This window comes from Mastigoproctus giganteus, chromosome 5 (genome assembly GCF_048544385.1).
Source record: "Mastigoproctus giganteus isolate SK-2022 chromosome 5, ASM4854438v1, whole genome shotgun sequence".
NCBI lineage: Eukaryota > Metazoa > Arthropoda > Arachnida > Uropygi > Thelyphonidae > Mastigoproctus > Mastigoproctus giganteus.
Window position 1 is genome coordinate 206,030,446 of NC_143579.1, and position 16,088 is coordinate 206,046,533.

The window sequence follows — 16,088 nt, forward strand, 5'->3', positions numbered from 1 at the left end:
TATCAAGCGGAAATCTGCTGTACACCAATGGAAACAGTGAAAGGAGTGAAGGTGGAGTTGGGTTTCTGGTCCATAAAGATTTAAAAAACAACATTTTGGAATTCAAATAATCAAGATTTCTAAGAGGTACAAGCTAAAGATTATAATGATTTATCCACCAACATCGAGCCATGATGATGAAGAGGTTGAAGAAATGTACACCGAAATTGAGTCTTCTAAATGAGCAGAAAACCCACTACACTATTATTATGGGGGATTCAATGCTAAGGTTGGAAAAAGACAAAACAGCGCAGAAAGGGGAACTATAGGAAATTTTGGAATTGGTGAAAGAAATGAAAGAGGCGAAAGACTTGTGGAATTTGCAGGATCTCAAGGATTGTCAGTAATGAACACTTCTTTTTTTTTTTTTTTTTCTTTTCAAGAAAAGGGTGAACAGAAAGTGGACATGGAAGAGTCCAAATGGATTAACAACTAATGAAATCAACTTCATCCTCACTAACAGAAGATATTGTGAATAATGTTACCATCCTGAATAAGGTAAATGTTGGAAGTGATCACAGAATGGTAAGATGTACACTTGATATATAGATGTAGGAAAGGACAGGAAAGGAAAAAACTGACTCGAGTAAATGATACAAAGGTCTTTGAGATAACAGAGGAGGAGGAGGAGGAGAAAAAGCAGTATGTACTGGAACTTAAGAACAAGTTTGAGCTTCTGCAGACAGCTCAGGACCAAGATATCAATGAGGAATATTACAACTTTCTGAAAGTGATAAAGCCCAAGAAACCTATAGGGAAACAGAAATCCAAAGAAGAAAAAATTAGTCAAGAAACACTTGTCATGATGAACCGAAGGCGAAAAATGAAGAGCAAGATAAACACTGACAAGGAAAAAATTGAGTATACTGAGTTATGCAAAGCCATTAGAAAGAGACTCAGAGAGGACATAAGAAGATTTAACACAAGAAGAGTAGAACAAGCATTAAGGGAAAACAAAGGATTTAAATCAGCAGCCATGAGCAGTAATACAGAGAGACAAACGATACCGAAACTGAAGAATAGCGATGGTGTACTTATAAATAGCAGAGAAGGCATAATTCAAATAGCAGAAGACTACTATAGAGAATTATACAAGGAGCAAGGGAATGATGCCAGCAGTGGAGAAGATGGATTGCAAATAAGCAATACATACGACATACCCGATATTCTTCCTGATGAGGCAGAACATGCGTTGAAGAAAATGAAAAATCGGAAAGCCCCAGGGGTAGATGAAGTTAACGTAGAGTTGTTAAAATTGGGAGGAAGAGACATAACACAAACTGGCAAGGCTCTTCACAAAATGCATTAGAAAAGGTGTGATGCCTAAGCAGTGGAATAATGCAATCATAGTTTTGCTGCATAAGAAAGGAGATAAATCAGAAATTGGAAATTATAGACCAATTAGCTTGTTATCCCACATCTACAAGTTGTTCACAAGGGTCATTACTAACAGATTAGAAAGAAATACTTGATGAGAATCAACCGAAAGAGCAAGCTGGCTTTAGGACAGGATTCTTAACTATGGATCATCTTCACGTAATATCACAGCTAATGGAGAAAGCAAATAAATATAAAACACCATTATGCCTGGCATTTGTGGATTATGAAAAGTCATTTGACTCCATACAGCATAAGACAATGTTTTGGGCACTGGAAAGACAAGGCATAGATACTGCATATATTATAATTTTGAAGAAAATATATGAGAATGCTACCTATTAGACTAGACAAAGACAGTAGGAAATTTAAAATCGAGAAAGGAGTTCGACAAGGAGACATTATCTCCGAAGCTGTTTGCTGCTGCCCTTGAGGAAGCTTTCAGAAGATTAGACTGGTCGAAGAAAGGAGTCAATGTGAATGGAGAGTACCTAAACCATTTACGATTTGCAGATGACATTGTGGTCATAAACCACGATCCCAAAGAATGAGGAAAATCTTAATCAGTTATGCACAGTTAGTAAGAATTTTGGACTAAAGATGAATGTGGCTAAAACAAAAGTAATGATGAACAAGTATGCCACAGAAAGGGAAATAATGATTGAAGGAGCAGTAATTGAAAATTGGAGTCGTATACTTATCTAGGACAAGTTATTAGCTGTAATAATGATAAATGGCTGGAAGTCAAGAGAAGAATAAATTTTGGATGGATAGCATTCAAGAAATATAGTCACATACTGAAGAGCAATATCCCAGTTTGTCTGAAACGTAAAATAATGAACCAATGTATACTCCCCACCACGACTTATGGAAGCGAAACTTGGGCACTCATCAAAAGAATGGAAGAGAAGCTGAGAACTACTCAGCGAAGAATGGAACGAATTATATTGGGAATCAGACTGTTAGACAAGAAAAGAAACACATGGATTAGGCAGCAAACTCAAGTAGATGACATTCTTATCAAAACTAAAGTGGTCTTGGGCAGGACACAGCTCAAAGATATGATGACAGATGGACTAAGAAAATAATAGAATGGTACCCAAGAGGAGCTAGAAGAAAACTTGGAAGACAACGGCGTAGATGGATAGATGAAATTCATGAGAAGTAATTTTTTCATTGTGGCCATTGCACAAAACAGAAGAAACTGGAAGGTTGCTGGAACGGCCTTTATCTTGCAGTGGATTGAAAATGGATGATGATCATGACCTTCTGCCTTTTTTTTTTTTTATATGAAAACCCGAAACACGAGAGGTATTATAACCTATAGTACTTAGTACTATGTTGGGTTGGAGGTTGAGAAGACGAAAGAAGATATTTGTTGACATTAGACTTGAACTTCTGTAGACTAATTTTCAGGAAATATGTATGAAGGAAGGTTGTTCCAGAAAATGGCAGTTGAATGAATAAATGAGGAAGATGAAAAGTTGGTTCTGTGAGTTTGAAGTAGGACAGTAAATGGATGTTGGCTGGTAGCGGCATGTGTTTGGACTGTTTTGAAAGAGAGTGGGAATTATAGAAGCCAATTTAGAAGAACAGTGCCCATGGAAGTATCTAGAAAAGGCATGCAGCAGACAGTATGTCTTTGAGACAATGTGGAGAGAGACTGTTAGAGAGGAGTCATTAATTAACCTGACTGTGCTCTTCTGAATGGAATCTAGAAGCCTGAGAGAGCTTTTGGGGGGCACCACCCCAGATGTGGGAACAGTATTCTAAGGTAGGGTGGATTTGCAATTTGTACAGAGTGAACAGCTGTTTGGAAGAAAAGTAATGCTGAGAGTGAAAGAGAAAACCAAGTGTTTTTTTTTTTTTTTTTTTTTTAGATGCTGAGGAAACAATATTTCTGATCTACTTGTGCCAAGAGATATTAGAAGTCAGGGTAATCCCCAAAAGAGATGTATCATTTTGCCTAGAAATGGGAGTGTCACCAATAAGCACTGGAGCAGAACAATCCTTTTCGCGAGATATAAGACAAGACTGAGTTTTAGAAGGATTTAAATCAACTAAGTTGTCTTTGCCCCCACTGAAAAATTATCTGGAGGTCGGCATTTAAGGAATTGGTAGCAGATATTCGAGAAGTTGAAGCTGATCGAGCAGGGCAAGGTTTTTCAAAATGGAATGTGGAATTCAGTGTGCTATCATCGGCAAAACTATGGATACGATTTCCAGTCAATGGAAGATGGTCATTAATATACAAGAGGAAAAGGGTGGGTGAAAACTGAACCTTGGGGAACACCAGCATTAGTGGAGAAGTTAGAAGACAGAGCCTGAACCATCACCCTCAGTGAGCGATCAGAGAGAAAACTGGATAATCAATTACAAAAAACAGTTGGCAAACCATAAGATGGAAGCTTGTTTAGAAGACTTATATGCCAAACACGATTGAAAGCCTTTGAGATGTCAAGAGCAACCGCTTGTTTCACCAAACTTTTCCATTGAATTTGTCCATAAATGAGTAACATAAGCCAGAATATCACCAGTTAATCGACACTGACGGAATCCATACTGGCGATCGTTGATCGGACGGAAGGTTTCTAGGTAGTTTGAGTTGGTGGTTAATTGATTTCTCCATTACTTTAGAAAGAGTAGAAGTAATTGCAATGGTACGATAATTGGATGGGAGGGAGATGTCACCCTTTTTAGGAACTGGCTGGATATGAGCAAATTTCCGAGCAGAAGGAAAAACAACTTTGGAATAGGAAAGTAAAAAAAGGTGGCAAAGAACAGGTGTAAATTCATGAGCACAGGTTTTGAGAACAAGTGGAGAAATACCATCAGGACCTGGAACTTTCTTGCCATCGAGATTTGTCAAATTCCTTCTGACATCCTTTTGACAGAAGACCACAGGAGGCATTGAATGGAGCGTGTTGGGAATTGTGGGACGTGTTTTACCAAGATCATTAATACATGAGTTGGAAGAGAAATGGGATGCCAGCAGTTTAGTTTTATCCTTGGCTGAAGTGACAACAGAACCATCTGGTCTTGACCGAGGTGGAAGCAGAGATGGGCAAAAGTTGCGACCAATAGCTTTGGCAAGAGACGAGAATGCTCGCCTACAATTAGGGCAAGAAGCAAGTTTTCTACTCTTAGCCTGTACAAAGTCTAGTTTTGACTGATTGATGACTGCTTTACAATTGTTGCGAGCTTTGGTGTAGGCAGAAAATGAAACTGAGTAATTGGAAACAAGCCAATTATTATTAGCCATATAGTACAAGGAAGCCTGAGGCTTATGCTGCACCAGCAAAAAAAAAAAAAAAAAAAATTAATACCCTGAGAGAGAGAGAGAGAGAGAGAGAGAGAGAGAGAGAGAGAGAGAGAGAGAGAGAGAGAGAGAGAGAGAGAGAGGAATTATGATATCCAGCTTGGGATCCTGGGTGTTATGCAACATTCTTGTCTTGAACAGCTTTAGCACATTTATTGGAAAACCAAGGTTTAGAGAAAGGACAAGATTTTAGAATGGTGTGTGGAATAAAGGATTCCATTCCTACAAGAATAATTTCACTGACATGATCTGAGCAATAGTTGAAATCAGAAGTTTTGAAACAGTAGTCTCACCAATGAAAAGAAAAAAAAAGAAGTCTTGCAGGTCATCCCATTTTGCATTCTTGCAATGCCAAACAATACGAGGTTGGTGAATATCCATGAGATAAAGATTCCATTGGAGAAGAGACAATTACCAAGTTGTGATCAGAGGTACCTAAAGGACCACTCACTTCGACCATGTACTGAGAAATGTTGTTTGTGAGAAAAAGATCAAGCATGTTGGCTGTATGGTTAGGATTGTCCGGTATTCTTGTAGGTAAATGACCAATCTGTGCAAGGCCATTAGAAATTGCAAAAGCCTCAGCATCTCCATCAGCTGGTTCGGTGCGACTAGAAAACGGAAGCCGGCTGGAGTTGTGAACATTAAAATCACCAAGGAAAATTACCTCACTGTTAGGAAAGTTGGACTGGAGAAAGTCAAGTTTCAAAGAGAGGAAGTCAAAAGAGCTCTAAGTGATTAGTGGAGTTGGGAGAACGGTAGAGAAAACATGAATTTGACACATTGAGGTAGAGAGATTTTAAGCCACAGAAGATCGAAGAGAGGAGATTTCAAATTACCAGTTCTCTGACACGGAATATTGGAATAGACGTAAGCACAAGTGCCACGTTTGAGGCGAAAGGAATCATACAGTGAATAATTTGGGCAACTGAGATGAGCAGTAGTTGAATCAACCGATAACTGTGATTTTGTTAGAAAAAGTACGTGGTGTTTGGCAGACTGAGTGGAAATGGACATCATTGAGATTAGAATTGAGACCACGTATATTTGTTAAATGAACTAGAAAGTGTTTGGGAAGTTTAGATCTTTTCGCAGATAAGCTTACTGTATTAGTTTGACAATTCATGGTTTATTCAATAATAAGAAAAAGTGGGGTGGACATGCTGTATGAAGTAGTGAAATTTTTGGATATGGCATGCATAGGGTAAGAATATACCCAGATCTTTGACAAAACGTGGCCTTGACAACCCCCCACCACCACATACAGACTACTCTGATTCCCTCCAGTCGCTATCTGGCAAAGTAGATGTAGCAAGATTTTACACTAGCTGATCCAGAAGCCTCCAAATGAGTTACCAATAGGTTTGGTCTGGTGTACTAACTAGCGGCCGGCCTGCGAACACAGTTTTAGAGGTGTACCAACGAAATTTAAGGAAGATTGGTTCTCTTTGTGATGTCCATCATAACCTAAAAAGTCATCAGTCATACTGCATGATGGAAGAGATGGAGAAGGGTTGACTGGAACTTAGCTCTGGAGACTAAACATGGGCTCCACTACTTCAAGCCTCCAATAAGCAAAGTGGTGGTATTGCACCAGTTGATGAGTCATCTACCACCTAGTACTTTCCTGGTAACACAGGAGGACGACATTCTTCCATGTGGTGTGGGCACTACACCTTGACCCCTGCTTATGTTAGTTCATACATGGATGGTCACCCACAGTGTGCTTGTGCACGGAGGTTATACCCAGGATTACTAACAGTCACATCATCATGAAGGTGCAAGCAGAGGATTTGGCTGGCACAGACCGTCTGGGCTTCGCCGAAATTGGGTCTACTTGACTAGAATGTCACCCAAATATCTGTTCCATCGTGTTTTAGACTCTCAGGTACCCAGTGCCGCTTGTATGGCATATCTGAGAGAATGTCTATGATATTCTCAAGGCATTTAACCAAATTATACAGCTTTTTAGTGAACCCTTTATTTTGCTTACCCTAAAATAAAGGATTAGCAAGTGGTTTGTGCTAATATCTAATATAACGTTAATTAAATGAGGTAGTCTATTTAAAAACCTAGTTAGCATATAGACTTCCTTGAGCACAAGTGTGTTGTTGGTTTATTGAATGAATGAATGACAGTGCAGTAAAATTGTGAAGTATCAGGGATTTAAGCTGACTATTGCTCATATTTGGTAAATGTGGCATCTGTGGATTATAGTTGAATTTAAAATCTGAGAGAATGTCTTCCATTATCTCTTAGCTTGAGGTTGTTGCTGGCCCTTTATTTTAGTAATTGAACTGTTTGGTAAATTTAAACTCTCCTGTTGCTATCAGCTTATTTAGTGCTTTGGTATTTCAGAATGGAACTCCACCTGATAGATCCAGTCATGAAATAGGATGCAGTCGATTCAGTCAGTGGTTTAAACGAGAAAGTCCTGTGTTGGGAATGCCAGGTTCTGGAGAAAATAGTCGCAGATCTTCACTTCAGGATGAGCTAATTGCTCATGTATTAAATGGTAAGGAAATAATACTACAGTAATTGGAAAATGTAACACTTTCTTATTGATTCAGTTTTATTTACTTTAAAAAAAAATTCCATTCTTGTATGTTGTGAGAATATAATATGTTAGCATACTGCTAGAGTAGCAATATGCTAACATATGTAGCATTCACAAAGTATCATTCATGTGTAATTTTGATTAACAGCATCATTCTTCTATGTTGGGTACATTGATTTTAAAACTTAGTTTAGATACTTCTCACCCTACACAGATTATTATCATGACAGTGCCAAACATGAAAGATATAAGAATGTATAATACTGAATACGGGTTTGAAGGCTAAGAAGACAGAAGATACTTGTTGACTCGAAGGAACTTTTGAGTTTTTTTTTTTTTTTTTGAACAAATCAGAATGCATTCACACAGTCACTACATAGTTTACACAAGTGACCAATCTTTACACTCTCATTTGTACTGTTTAACCCAGAGATAACATTATTTTGTAGATATGCAGGGTCCAGTCACATTATTATGATCACCTACCTAGTATCCAGAATATGTGCATTTCGCAGCATGTACCACAGCCAGCTGCCATGGGAGGGACTCAATAAGTCCACGGAATGTTGCTACAGGTATCTGTGACCATGCAGACTGCAGTGCACCCCGGAGTTCCTGTAGGTTCCATCCGTCTGATGTGTTGATTGAGGTAGTCCCATAGATTTTCAATTGGGTTAAGATCTGGGGAATTCGGGGTGGCCAAGGGAGTAGTTTGAAGTCTTTGTTGTGCTCCTGAAACCTCTTGCAGACAATTCTGGTGACATGGCTCGGCACATTGTCTTGCTGATAGATACCATCACCCCCAAGGGAACACAGTCAATGTGTATGGGTATACCTGAATGGCGACGATCGATAGGTAACCATTTACATTCAAGGTGCCCTCCAGAGGTATCAGCAGACCCAAACCACGCCATGAAAACATTCCCCAGACCATAACCCCCCCCCCAAGCCTGCCTTCTGCCAACAATTGTGTGTGTGTGTGTGTGGGTGTCTGTTCTCGGAGGTTTCATGCCTAATATGCCATTGTCACTCTGCTGGGGTCCAGTGTCGGTATTGCTGTGCAAACTGACAACATTGTTTGCAATGAACAGCCGTCAGCATTGGTGTTGCCACCAAGCATCTGCTCCAGAGCCCAATGTGCAACAGGGTTCGCTGCACTGTCGTGTTGGAGACCTTTCTGGTGGCCCCCATGGTTCAATTGGACAGCCAGTTGAGCAACAATAGCACGCTGATCAGTCCTGACCAACTGTTTCAGCTGAGTTTCACCTCTGGGATCAATGGCACATGGGGTCTCCACAATTGGCACATCAGGTTGTCAAAACTGGCCCATTCATCCAGTCATGATACACTTTTACCACTGCAGCACGTGAGCATTTCACAAAGTCTGCTGTTTCTGAAATGCTGGCACCCCTGGCCCGATAGCCAATGATCATGCATTTTTCCAGGTCTGATAGGTCATGTGCTTTACCCATGAGAGAGGCTGTTACTACGTTCATAGATGCCGAACATCGAGCCTTATATGCTTGCAGTGTGTGAACTTGACACGTCTGTGTAATTCGCTAGGCATGTGTGATGTTTGCATTGGTGGAGTAGTCATAATATTGTGGCTGGACTCTATATATTCATGGTATAACTGTCAACATGTATGGGATATTGTTGTTCAATCTGCATTTATGCACATTCAACTTATTTACAACAGTAACCTGAATAAGCCTATCACACACACTTTGATTCCTCTACCTTCCTGGTTAAGCAGACTTGTTTCTCGCCCAGCATATGAGTGTTATGCACACACACGGAAGCAAAACACCAAATTACTTAGTTGCCAATTTGAAGACATATACACCTAGCCACACACGCTTGCACTCGTATACTTTCACTAATCCACTCACTCACTTACATACATACATACATACATACTTATTAATACACATTCACCCATATTCATACATAGGATAATAAATAACATGCAATGAAACCATACATATATAATAATATGATACATTGAAAATAAAATGAATTTAGTAGCCTCGAGCTGGGTGAGAAACACATTCTAGCAGGCCCAGTACGTTTTGAGTTCAAGTTATAATTCGGCAATTAGTTATCAAGTGTGGGACGGGGTGTCTCACTTTAAGTTGTTGTGGCGTTGTTTCTTCTCCTAGTCTCTAAAACTTTTTGAGCAAACTTGGAGAAGGCCATGTAATGCATGTCATCAGAGATGAGTAATTTCTCATCCCCATAGTTTATAGGTCCTATTTTGCTGATTAATATACATCTGTGGGCTCAATCCTCACCAGCACCACAGGTGCATTAAGGGTCCTGTATGAGGCCCAATTGACATAGTTTTGCAGGGAACCATGTCCGTTTAGCAAAAACATGATGTATAAGACTGGTGCAAACCAGGGTGGTGGTTTTTGGGAGACCAGGGTTACCTGACAGGAACCTCCTAGTGATTAGTGATCTCCCCTTTGTCTGATTGATCCCACCTGTCCTGCCATTGCTGGTATAGACAGGTCAGTATTTGCTTCTCCTGTTTGGGATCAGCTTTAACAACTGTTGTTGGCTAACAACGTCCTAGGATACCAGACTCCAGCCCCTTAAGTTATTACCGAGAGGAAGATAGCCTTGTAGATGAGTTCAAGTGGCTTCCTTTTTTAGTCTCAGTCAGTTCTCCTAACTCTGGCTTTCATGCCAGCATAGCTTCTCAGTTTGCTAGCAACATTTGCAAGATGAGGGAAGAAGGTTAGTTCAGAGTCAAAAATTACTCCCAGATATTTTAACTCTGTATTCAAGGCTATTATTTTGTCTGCAATCGTTATCTGAGGCCATCTTTTTAGGTCTAACTTTTCCTTTTAAGAGAATGGATTTGGTTTTTGTGCTTGAGGTAATCAGCTAGTGAGTTTTTGCTCAGTCCCGTAGAAGGTTCAGGGCATGGTTTGCACTGGCTTGTAGGGCCTTTCTGGTATTACCCTTCACAAGGAGAAGGTCATCGGCAAAGGCGATGATTTGTCCATCTGGCTTGTGTCTGCTCTCAGGAACTTGCCCAGCGCCACATTCCAGAAATGGTTCTAGCACTGAACCCTGTGGGCAGCTGCAGGTAACATGCCAAGGAGAATGTCTTTGTGTGTAGTAAGTGCAGAGTGTGTCAAGAAATTAGGAGGCAACTCAGCGTTTTGATGGGCATATGTAAGAGTTTGAAGAGTAGGGTAGATGCCCTCGAAGGAATTAAAATAAGGACCCCATCAAGCTCTCGGCTGTCCAGCTCAACTCCAGAGCTCTCTCTTCTGCATCAGGCAACACAGCGACGATCTTCAGGGCCGAATGGGCTAGTCCCATAGGAGCTAGTTATTGTTGGTGACTCTATTGTCAGGGAGACAGGAAATATATTATGCAAAAAGGATAGTTGGAATAGAACAGGGTATGTCTGCCAGGGGCAAAAGTTGATGACATTGTAGAGCAGATATCATCTTTTAAGGGCACAAAAGGTGAAATTGTTGCAAACATTGCCAATAATGACATTAAGTGTAGGAGATCTCCGGATTTACTTAGCAAGTACAGGTCAATGTTGAAAAAAACTCGCGAGTTAAGAGTTAAATTTGAAAGTGTCTGCAATTCTCCTCAGATATGATAGGAGGGAGTATATGATGAGAACCTTTTCAATCAATTTGGCCCTGGAGAGATTATGCTAAACTAATGGGGTAGAATTTTTCTCATGATCTGTGCTTGTTAACAGGAGAGTTTGTTTCTACAGAGATGGGATATACTTAAATAGAAAGGGCACAAGAATATTTGCCAATTATATTGAGGCAGTGTTGGGTGGGTCGTAAAGCTGCTAGCTTGCGATACAGATTAATAGATTAACAGTAGCCACTGGTGGAGGTGAAAGTGATTCTTGCGCTGCTTCGGTTGGAGTGAGCAGCAGCCTAGAAAGAGAGGTGCTGGGGTTTCCAAGGACAGCTGGGAGTCATCATGGAACAAGTAAAGACATGGGCTGTGTTAGGGTAACTAAGAATAAGAATAGGTACATGTATACTTGCATTTACACCAATGCTAGAAGTATAGTAAATAAATTTTATGAATTCGAGGGGCTGGTCAAGACATCAAAGGAAGATATTGTCGGGATATCAGAGATGTGGTGCACAGATATAAGAAATGCAGAATTGGAATTTGAGGAGTACAATGTGTACAGAAAGGATAGACAGGATAGGAGGGGGATATGCTGTTAGATTAAGAAACAAAATCTAAGGTGATTCATCCAGTTAACATGGATGGACAGTGCAGTGTTGAGTCAGTTTGGTGTGGCATAAGCACTGGGAAAGCAAAATTGAGAGTAGGAGTGGATCATAGGCCTAATAACTCTGATGAGTATAATAAGAAACTGTACAGGGAAAATAGATTGGGCCAGTAAATCAGATTTTATTATAATGGGGGATTCAAACTTCCCAGATATAGACTGGAACCTTTGGGTTGGTTGCTCGCACGCTAGGAACAATTATGTGGATTTGGATGATTGTTTTCTGTAGCAGCATGTTTGAGAGGCAACCAGAAGGAGTAATACTCATGATCTGATTATCAGTAATGATGATTCATGCATTAGGAATTTACAGATAAAGGAGCCACTAGGTGGCAGTGATCACATTGTACTGATGTAGGATTTAATCAAAGATGTAACTACCATCAGGGGTAAAGGGAAGGGTTTTTGCTTTTGTAAAGGCAACTACAGTGGTCTGATACAGTTTTTAAGTTTTTAAATTCTATGCATTGGGACCAACTGATGATTGCAAACAGCAAATTCTAAATGGGATGCATTCAAGGAATTAATCTTGGAATCTACTAGGCTTTTTTACTAAATAAGAAATACCGTTCAAGGTTTAGGCCTAAATGCATGTCAGATGAACTGATGAGACTTGTGGCAGAGAAGAAAAATGCTTGAGATGCATATAAATTATCAGGAGACACAGGTGCCTATGGTAGATTTAAGATAGTCTGTAATCAGTTCACAAAGGAGGTTAGGCAAGCAGAGGCAGATTACGAGAAATATTTGGCAAAGGATATACAGAAAAAGAGTAAATACCTTTTTACTTATGTAAACTCTAGAAGGAAGGGAATGAATCAGTTTAGTCAACTTGACATCAATGGTTTGATTGCTGATGACTCTACTGAGGTAGTTGACAAACTGAATGAGTATTTTGCATCTACATTCACACATCAGCAGTTATTAAGAAAGGAGAATGCCAGAAGTTTATCGAACTGCAAGGAGCTAAAGGATTTTGTAATAACTGAGAGGAAAGTGGTGGAGAAATTGTTAAACATATGAAAGGCACCTGTGGTGGATGGGTTCTATTCAGTTTTATTAAAGGAGGCTGCAGAGGAAGTAAGCAGGCCCTTAGCCATGATTATGAGTGCATTCTTGGACTCACGGGAGGTCCCCACGGACAAGAGATGTGCAAATGTATTCCCAATTCACAAAGGGAGATCAAAAGGTAACACGATTAAGTACAGGCTTGTTACTTTAACTTCGGTTCGTAGAAAATAGAGTTGCTGGTTAAACAAGCACTGCAGGATCATCTAGACAAGAGTACAGTTATAGTTCAGACACAGCATGGGTTTGTTATGGGGAAGTCTTGTCTGACCAATTTGATTGGATACTATGATGTGGTCACAAAAGAACTGGATGCAAAAAATTTTGATATCATATACTTGGATTTCAGGAAAGCTTTTGATACTGTTGCACATGAAGACTCCTGTACAAGTTGGAGCAGTATGGCATTAAGGTCAAATTGCTGCTATGGATAAAAGGATGGTTGAGTGGGAGAAGACAGAGTGGTAATCAGGATATATAGAAATACTGCTCTTCGTGGACTAATATATTAGTGGTGCCCCACAGGAGTCCATGCGAGGCCCCATTGTTATTTTCTGCATTTATCAATAATATTGATGAAAGTATATCAAGCATAATATCAGTTACTTGCAAGTTTGAAAATGATATGGGTTGTTAATGACAGTAAGGACAGTATGTTACTTACACAGGAACTGGAAAAGTTGAGCAGATGGGCTGCGAAGTGGCAAATGAAGTTTGAAAAAATTATACCACTTTTTACTTTAAGGGATGCAAATATCTGCTTAACATGATCTTTTTCTATGTGATAGTTGAAAAAGATTCAAATCACGGGCTAAGCGTCTGATGACTAATAAACATGCATTTGCCCACTGCCCGTCTCAGTGTGTTCCATCGACCATCAGAAGTAGATATGATACTTGTTTGTTTCCTACTAATAAAGTCACATGCAGATGTATTTAAAAATTCTAATTTTCTACCCCTGTTAATTGTGGATAAAAGAAGAGTGAAAAACAACGTGATTGCAATTTAAAAAAATAAACTTTAGCTGAAAAACTTGAAGTTATTAAAAAAAAACATGAAATTGGGAAACCATGCATAATCGTAAGAGATCTAGAATACAGTGAGTCTACTGTACGAACTATCTTGAGCCGTAAGAATGAATATAAAGAGAAAGATTAAAGTTTCATCTTCTTTTGTTTTACAAAATACCAGAAACAGAACTCCAATAATGTTTGAAATGGAAAGTCTTGTCAATTTGGATAGAAGATTGGAATCAAAAAGAATTCCATTTTCTAAGGACAATATTCAGAGTAAAGTTATTAGCATTTTTATTAAACTCAAGGAAACAAAATATCAAGGGGAGACTGAAACGTTTGTTGCTAGTTCAGGGTGGTTTGAACATTTCAAAAATCGAGCTGGACTGCATAATGTTAAAGTAACATGTGATGCTGCTAGTGCTTATGAAGATACTGCAACCAGATTTCCTGCAGAATTGCAAAAAATCATTTAGGATTGTGAATACGATGATCGGCAAATATCTAATGTAGACAACAAGGGCCTATTTTGGAAACGGATGCCAACTAAAACTTATTTGGCTGCAAATGAAGCATCACAACTTGGGTATAAAGTCTCAAAAGATCGACTAACACTTTTATGAGGAGATAAGGCTGAAGGTGGTTTTAAATTGAAGCCTATTCTTGTGTACCGTACACAAAAATTCTAGAGTTTTAAAGGATACAGCCATTGAACTCTTCCAGTCATTTTGCATTCAAATAAAAAAGCATGGATGACTAAAACCCTGTTTGAAGACTGGTTTATGTATTATTTGTGTCCAGTGGCTAAAGCCTATTGCAAGAAAAATAATCTTACTTTTAAAGCTGTGTTGCTTTTAGATAATGCACCTGGACATCCTTCCGCACTTGATGACTTAAATGAAAATGTGAAAGTTGTTTTTTTATTGGCGAATACTATTTCGTTATTGCAACCCATGGACAAATGGACGATTGCAACTTTCAAGGCTTACTATCTCCATAGAACATTTGCACAGGTACTTGAAGCTGCAACATGAGACAATGCAATTTCTGTACCACAATTTTATGGGAAGAAGTGACAACCAGCAATATTAGAGCAGTTTGAAAGCATCTTTTATCCCATTGTGCAAACGATTTTACTGCTTTCAATCCAATCCAAGGCTTGGATATGGCTAATGTTTGAGAATCACTGAATTTGCATTCAGAACATCTAACAGACAATGATCTCCTTCAAATAGAGAACAGCGTGCGTACGAAGAAGCTGAAGATAGAGTATGAGCCAGATGAAAATGTTACTGCAGAGGAGATAACTGTAAAAGAACTAGGCGAAATCTTTCATATCGCAGGGGACTTTAAGCAAAAGGTAATGGATGTTGATCCTAACATCAAAAGAAGCATGTTATTTTGCCAGGGCCTAGTGAAGCTTGTTGTTGGCTATAAAAAAAAAAAAAAAAAAAAAAGCCAAAACTGTTCAAACGACTGTGTTCAAATATTTCTGTAGCAAATAGTTAGTTTCTTCATTATGTATTTTATGCAATAAACGTTTAATTGTATAATTATTTTTATTATCTTTTAATTATATTATCTTTATTTTTATTATTATCTATTATCATGGTATACAGTTAAAGTTATAAGGTAATTTTAAAATTCTTTATGAACATTCCTAAAGGTCACAGACAAATTAATTTTTCTTATTGATTATTATATTCGATTAATAAGTTTCCTTTTTTGCTCAATGCGCTTGTGGGACAAATTAATCACATTAATTGATGCCAGCCTGTACTGCATATGGGTAGCAGTAACCACAGAGTAACATACCAACTGTTTGGTACTACACTCAGGGTAGTAGAATGAAAAAGACCTGCAGGTAATTGTGCAGTCAGATATGAAGTTTTCTGAGCAGTGCAGACAGGTTGCCAGAGTAGGTCATGGGGTCTTGTCAGTGATATACAGGAATTTTGCTAGCAGGAGTAAGGAGGTGATTATCCCCTTGTATAAGGCAATGGTCAGGCCACACCTTTAGTACTGCATTTAGGTCTGAAGGCCTCATTTTAGGAAAGATGTAGAGCTGCTTGAATGTGTACAAAGAAAGGCAGTGGGATTAGTGAGTGGAACAAAGGGTTGCTGTTGCCAAGAAATGCTTGTCTTCTGGAAATTGCAGTCTGGAGACAAGGCACCTGCAATGTGATCTGATTGAGGTGTATAAGGTCTTGAATGGTTTTAGCAAGCTCAACAGTGATAGGGTTCTTCCTCTTGCTCAGATTATAAACCTGAGGGAGCATAAACTAAAATTGAGGAAAGACTGTTTTTGAATAAATGTGTGGAAATTTGCCTTTAGCCAGTGGGTAGTTGATTGCTGGAACAAACTTTTATCTGTCATTGTGGAAGTTGATAAAGAAAGTGGACAAACGTTTGGAATGAATG

General features: G+C 39.1%; 1 protein-coding gene across 3 annotated transcripts in view; it reads left to right on the forward strand.

Annotated features, from left to right (window-relative positions):
* LOC150086031 (uncharacterized) overlaps positions 1-16,088 on the forward strand; it is a 371,398-nt gene that overhangs the window by 150,434 nt on the left and 204,876 nt on the right. For all 3 annotated transcript variants that reach the window (XM_090374340.1, XM_090374341.1, XM_090374342.1), the window contains exon 8: positions 7,094-7,250. In XM_090374340.1, coding sequence (XP_090230466.1) covers positions 7,094-7,250 — 157 coding nt within the window. The remainder of the gene's footprint in view (positions 1-7,093; positions 7,251-16,088) is intronic.